Source organism: Cibotium barometz, chromosome 57 (assembly GCF_041138505.1).
Source record: "Cibotium barometz isolate CiBa-2024 chromosome 57, ASM4113850v1, whole genome shotgun sequence".
Lineage (NCBI taxonomy): Eukaryota > Viridiplantae > Streptophyta > Polypodiopsida > Cyatheales > Cibotiaceae > Cibotium > Cibotium barometz.
The window spans coordinates 26,861,883-26,868,522 of NC_141102.1; the positions used below are offsets into that span (position 1 = coordinate 26,861,883).

Here is a 6,640-nt window from a genome sequence, read left to right on the forward strand (position 1 = left end):
ATGCATCCCCATCTTCCTCACTGTCATCTTCTTCACTGTCATCCCTATCTTCCTTATTGTTGTCATCTTTCTCACCGTGGGAGTCGGGGATGTTCTCTGCATCTGCATCATAGCCTGTGCCTGTGTCTGCCTCGGGCATTTCACTGGGCATTTCTTTATGTTCTGCTTCCTCTTCCTGCTCGGGCATTTCTTCAGGCACTTCTTCATATTCCTCCTCTTCCTCCTCTTCCTCCTCTTGTATTTCCTCTTCCTCTTCTTCTTCCTCGAAAGGAAAATTGTACCAGTCCACCCGAGAATATTCTGTGGTGGAATTGCTATCTGCGATTCCATCATGGCAGCTCTCATACCATTCAGCGGGTGGGGTATCTGGCTCCTCTGGAGCCATTTCACTATTTTCACTAATTTCACTATTTTCTTCTTCAGAGGTATCACCCTCTGAAAATGTTGAGAAAACTAGAGATAGTAATATATAAATAGAAAGACAGAGCAGCTCCATTGTATCTTAAGAGGAGGGTGGTCTGAGAGCAGCTTGAGGGTGAACTAATAAGAAGCAATGGCAACCTAATAAGAAGCAATGGCAAAACAGTGCATGAGAAATAACATATAAAGAGAAGAAGGAGTTTTACCACGAGTTGATTGATTGCAACATCTAGAAATAGTCTGTTTTAGGAGTAAATATACTAAAAAATAGCTTGTCCTTTCATTAGACTTTCATTCCAAAGGAAGCCTATGCCTTTTTCTCACGTGTAATGTATATAGTATTACTTTGTTTTGAATATTATACTTTCTTTTTCTCACGTGTAATGTATATAGTATTACTTTGTTTTGGATATGTGTGCTCACATTATACTTTCTTTTGGAATGTATTCCTGAAATGTAGGGATTCTGAGTCAGATGTTCAGATTTTTCTACACAAAGTTGGAGGCCCTCTTTTTAGACTGTCATTTTCACATGGGAAATGTTTATTATCAGCCGAATTAATGAAAGAAAAACTAGGTGCAGAACATGAAATTTTTATTGAAGGTCTATTGCAAACTGATGATGGTTTTGAGAGCATAGGGACAATTCCCTTGTACCATGGGATTGGTGAACATGGGTATTATATCTTAGATAATACCCTGTCATCATTTTATGTTGCAAAAGTAGCCATTACATCAACACCACTCCCTACCCCTGGGGATATTCCTTCTGGATCTGGCAGCAAGACCTCACCTATGTGAGTGATTTCAACTTTTGAAACATGGTAAAATATAGTGAGGTTATCTTTCTTGTTTCAATTGTTGACTTTGGATTGTTGATTTTTTTCCTAGTGACTTGGATGAAGAGGACATGGAAAAGGTGGTGCATGCAGATAATTTAATTGACATTGAGGAAGGTGATCCTGCATTTGACACTGCAGTATCTGCCTTCCAAATTGTTTGTACTTTGCCGCCCAATGACATATTCCATAATATTATAAATGAATGCACATTCAAAGGAAAAGTCAAGGAGCTCCCTAAGAAGTACGAAGAAAATTGCATTTATGAGCTTTTAGATGGGAAGGGCATGGAGGGTATGGAGCACAAATATGAAGGAAATGCATGGACAAAACCCCAGACACAAACAAGAACTAATAAATCTTTTATTTTGAGAAAGAGTTTTTGTGGGGGTACCTTCCAGTGTATGAATGAAAGATGCACTTATCGATTTCCAAACAAATCACCGAATAGGCTCCATTGGAATGGCCAATTATTGAAATCCCCAAATGAAGGATGTTTGGCTTTGGGAAGTTATGGAAACTTAGAGTGTTTCTTTTGTAAGCATGTTCCAATGTGCATAAAAACATGTTCAGTGTCTGCCTACTATTTTATGCCTAAAGATCACTCCCATAGTAGATTGTTCCTTCACTATGGGAAACATACACACACAATTGCTAGAGGCATGTGTCGAGCATCTATGCGAAACATTAAAGCCTTAGTAGCTCGTGTTGTTCAGATGGACCATAATGCGGGTCCACAAAAGGTACAAATGATTGTTGCCAGGGAGTTCGTTTTGAAGGCTTTCACTGACGATGATAAAGTGATTGGAGAGTTTATGTCAGAGAGGGAACTCCAGGAGATGTCTCAAGAGCTAATATCTTTAATAAATCTCAAAAAGTGAGTTCTTCTCTATTGAATATATATATATATATATATATATATGTGTGTGTGTAATTTCTTAACCAACTTGGTAAATGTAGGGTGAAGCAGATGGTAATGCAAAGTCGAAAGACAAGTCGAGCACTAGGTGATGGATTTGAGGCTATCCTAGAGTTAAAAAGAAAATGCCACTTTCAGTTCTTCCACGGATCAAGGTTTCCCTTGCAAGCAACCAAAAGTGATGAGAGGTGCTATCTTTTCAAGATGTCCCACAACTGGCCCTGGCTCTGGCGTTGATATTGTCAATAGAATGGATGCTGCGGGGGATCGAGACCTACGACATTCATGGGTTTGTTTTGATCATGTACACCGAGTGGAGAATGATTGGCACACAATGGGTGCACATGTGTATGATCACACGTATGTTTTAATTTTTATTCTCTTTTCAAAATGAAATGACTGTTCGACTGAGTTGTTACAATACAATAATCGTCCAAATACTCTTCTTGCAGGATTGGAGAGCTACTCACAATTGCAACTTGTGAGTTTAGAGAGGAGGATGAGACAGCACAGATAATGTTTTGGGAAAATTTGAATGCAGTTATGATCGACCATACTGGGAAATCAGCAAACTTTTTTGGCTTCATGGCCGACGAAGCAGGTGCAAATTGGAATGCTATTAGGTCAGTATATAACAATGGAGATGAGATGGTAGGAAAGGAGAGATCTTGCCTTTTTCATTGGAAGGACAATCTTCGAGTGCATACACAAAAGTATATATATGCTCAACATATGGAAAAACACAATGAAATGTGTGAGAGGTGGAGGACTGCACCAACCAAAGAGGATGCTTTAGTGCTATTCCGTAAGATACGTGCATGGTGGGCAACAGGAAAGGCAGCAGACAGAAACATTCCCAAGCTAGATAGTTGGCTTAGTTGGTGGCACTATAGAGCAAGTCGTTGGGGTCATTTTATTATTAAGGTATGTTATGTATGTTTTTTTTTTCTATGAACTTAATTCAATAGCAGTAATTAAAAAACCTACTGGTTTGGGTTTATCTTTGTGCAATTGGTTTTCAATGAACAGGATGGTGAGCCTATTGTAAATGCTCTGGTACCACGGACGAACCTCTCTGAAGCCAAGCATGCTAGTTGGCTAGCAGGAGAAGGATACAAACATAAAATTAGTTTGTACGATGCATGTGTTTTAGATCTCATCAATGCTTACTTCCAGTGTGCTCGTCAAATGGCTTTTATGGAAGGAAAATATATAGGTGGAGGGCCTGACCTAGAGATATTAATTGAGAGAGCTCTTTCCAGACAAACTTCAAGCCCTTCTCCAGCTGCTACTTCAAGGGCAATTGATGATGCAGTGATGGGAACTCCAATGTTTACAAACAGGATAAATTTCAAGGGTGAGAAAAAGACTATTCGAGCTAAACGTCCACTTCATGAGGTCCATGAGGGGAATGTAGGGAGCTCTAGCCACCGACCAGAGTTTGTTTATGTGACAGTGGATAAGCATGAAAAAGGGCAAGCATCAATAAATCCAGAAGAAGGTGACGTAGCACTTCAATCATTAGAGCAAGATATTCATCAGACAAAGTGGGCATTGCGCAGGATTCCGATCTTCAATAGAGTAGAATGTAACCATTGGGTAGGAGGAAAAAAATGTAGCAGAAAGCTACAAGGCGGAGAAGTGGCACCATGCTTTTGGAGTGATTGTCAATTATCTTCTTGGAGGAAAGAAAAGTACTGCTATTTCTGTAATAATGATGTTCGACACACTTGGAAGCCTACAAAGACAATCTTACATCCACCTGCAAGTGTTCCTAATGTTTGGCCAATAGCAACAGGTACACACTTGAAAGTCAGGGAAGCTCATGATTTAGTAAAAGCTGGATTTGAGATTGGTGTACAGATTCCAAATAGTTTGCTTCAAGAGAGTGAACAAAACAAGCAAAAAATTCTTGAGGAAGATAAGCAAAAATACCCCTATCGAAAAGGTATATCTAAAGCTGCATATGCACAGATCAATGCTGCGTTAGATATGAATGTAGAAATTATGGGAGGACATGTTCAAATGGAAGGGCAGAAGGAAATATTTAAAGTGAGGGAAATCCAGAACAAAGAAGCCCTACCCATTGAAGTAACCATTCAGAACCACCCAATATGTTCGTGTGCAGAATTCAATGATAGGTTGGTCAAAAGAAAACCATATCTTGCCTGCAAACATATCTACTTTGTTTTCCTGATGATTCTTGGACAGGATGTGAACAATAATATGCATATCCATCAGCCAAAGATTCCTAATTATATTTTGAAAGAGATGCTCACAAGATCTCAGAGGAGCCACCCACAACAATTATAGGATATACTTATAATGTTTTGAGAATATTTTGAGAATATCAATTAAACTTTTTGTACTCTGTGCGCTATATAAATAACACACTTATATTGATTGATTTAATTAAGTTCAGTGTTATGTCAATGTTTTCAATCATTTAATAATTAAGTTCAGTGTTATGTCAATGTTTTCAGTCATTTAATAATTAAGTTCAGTGTTATGTCAATGTTTTAGAGAGCAGCACAAGCACAAATCTGCTCGCTTGAAGGGGATAATCTATTTTTGTATTCTGTGTGATTTTTGCTCTTATTTTTGTATTCTGTGTGATTTTTTGGCTCTCGGCTCGCTGCTCTGGGCTCGCTTTATTGACGCACCCGCAGTAGAGGCATGGGGGCTACAGTTTATAGCAGCTCTATTTTCGATGTTTTGGATGTTATAGATCACATTGACATGGGTTTTGATACTCAGATGAGTATACACAATGTTTATACATGTGAGCCACAAATATTTTGGACATGTGGGACCCAATAGGACATGCGAAAACATTAAGCAGCAAGGTGGTAGAATACAAGTAGTGTATAACACACAAAGTTGTAATTTTCACCAGGTCTGCACAACCAAAATAGGAGTGTAGTTAGTAAGCCCACATCACGACCATCTAGTAGATATATTGGACTATCACCAGCAATAACCCTAGGTAAAATTTAGGTGTCTTGACTTGTGTACTATATAACTAGCACATAACTAATTTGGTTGCATAGCTAGTTTGTAGATTATATGAATATGGCTAATTTACATGTCCCAGTTTGACACGATAGTAGCTAGCCACTTAGCTGCTAGGAGCTAGCTAGTTACTATCTAGTTATTGCTAATTGACCTATAAGGTTTGAGGTCTTTGTTATGAGCTAGAAACATCCTGGAAGCTAGCTAGTGAGGTATTTTCTAGCCTATAATACAAGGTGTTAAGTGTTAAGACTAGCTAATTAGAGTACTTCATTGGCCTATAATAACAGTTTACTAAAAAACTAGTTTTTAGTACCTAGCCATTAGAAGCTAGTTGCTAGTACCTAGCCACTAGTAGTAGCAAGTCCAACCTAGTATTGAATAGAATACCTCTTTAATTTCTGTGTTCAATATTGAACTTCAGAAGTTTATTTGACACAACTTCATTATTAAATGGTAGGTGGATCAATTTAAATAGTGCTTTCTTACATTCCTTGAGAGGAAGTGGTGGTGTCTGTTTTTTATTTTGTAAAGAATTATACATTTGCATAGCAAAATGAGATACAATCCATGCTCTAGCACTCTAGCAAAGTGACAATCTTGGTTCACATCACCTATATTTGTATTAGTAGCGATGTGGCATGTTACATGCCATGTCATCATCACCAAATTGGGGAACCTCTTGAATATGCAAACTTGCCCATCATTCTATATATCATTGGAAAGGTCTTGAAGAGTATTCCAAATGTCCAACCTCCGCTCATTTTTAAGTTGTGATAAACATTTCACATGAGCCCATTTTTGTAGAGAGAAAATGTTAGCAATCCTTAAAGGGCCCAATTTGAGTCCAAATTTCCCCTAATACATATGGATAAAAAATGCATTGATTTTCCAGCACTCCATGATGGTTCTCTCTGGACTCATTTTTTTGTGGTCTGTTATTGATGCCTGAAATATTATTTTTTTGGGCTAAACATAAGTTAGCATAGAAGATTATTTCTTTAAGGGTAGATTCATTAAGCAGTGGCTCATGATGATTATAGTGTATGTTCAATGTTTTCTCTGACTAAATGGTTTCACAAATACATATGCTATTATGCTATGCTTCATAAACTGACCTCAATATTTTATGCTTGCAGTGCTGTGCCAAACTTATCTTGAGTTTTCTAGGTTCCACCTATGAAGACTACAAACTTGAAGATTTTAAGTACTACAATCAGGAAGTTATTTTGCAGAAAGACTCAACATCTTGTGGATGGATGGTGCTTGCTAATGCTTGGAGATATCTTGAGTCAAGATTTAGAATGATAACACTTACTGTAAGTTCATGTAATAATAGCATTGATTGATTGGGTCAATACATTTAGTGACTTTGTCATATTAAGAAATTTTCTTATTTTCTTTTGCCTTAGTTGCATGAATATCCAGATTCTTGGGTAAGTTGGGTAAGG

General features: G+C 37.8%; 1 protein-coding gene across 1 annotated transcript; it reads left to right on the top strand.

Moving 5' to 3' along the window:
* Nucleotides 1-1,329: 1,329 nt before the first annotated feature.
* On the top strand, nucleotides 1,330-4,490 carry LOC147606607 (uncharacterized). Its single transcript, XM_086792239.1, has 6 exons — nucleotides 1,330-1,416; nucleotides 1,975-2,135; nucleotides 2,427-2,537; nucleotides 2,630-2,778; nucleotides 3,010-3,101; nucleotides 3,207-4,490. The coding sequence occupies exons 1-6, from the start codon at nucleotides 1,330-1,332 to the stop codon at nucleotides 4,488-4,490; spliced, it is 1,884 nt and encodes a 627-aa protein (XP_086648365.1).
* The last annotated feature ends 2,150 nt before the right edge of the window (nucleotides 4,491-6,640 follow it).

Coding starts and splice junctions, on each gene's coding strand:
- LOC147606607 (XM_086792239.1), top strand. CDS start 1,330: ATGGAAAAGGTGGTGCATGCAGATAATTTAATTGACATTGAGGAAGGT. Junction 2,136..2,426: donor TCTTTAATAAATCTCAAAAA/GTGAGTTCTTCT, acceptor TATTGTCAATAG/AATGGATGCTGCGGGGGATC. Junction 2,779..3,009: donor CTTCATGGCCGACGAAGCAG/GTGCAAATTGGA, acceptor GGTGGGCAACAG/GAAAGGCAGCAGACAGAAAC.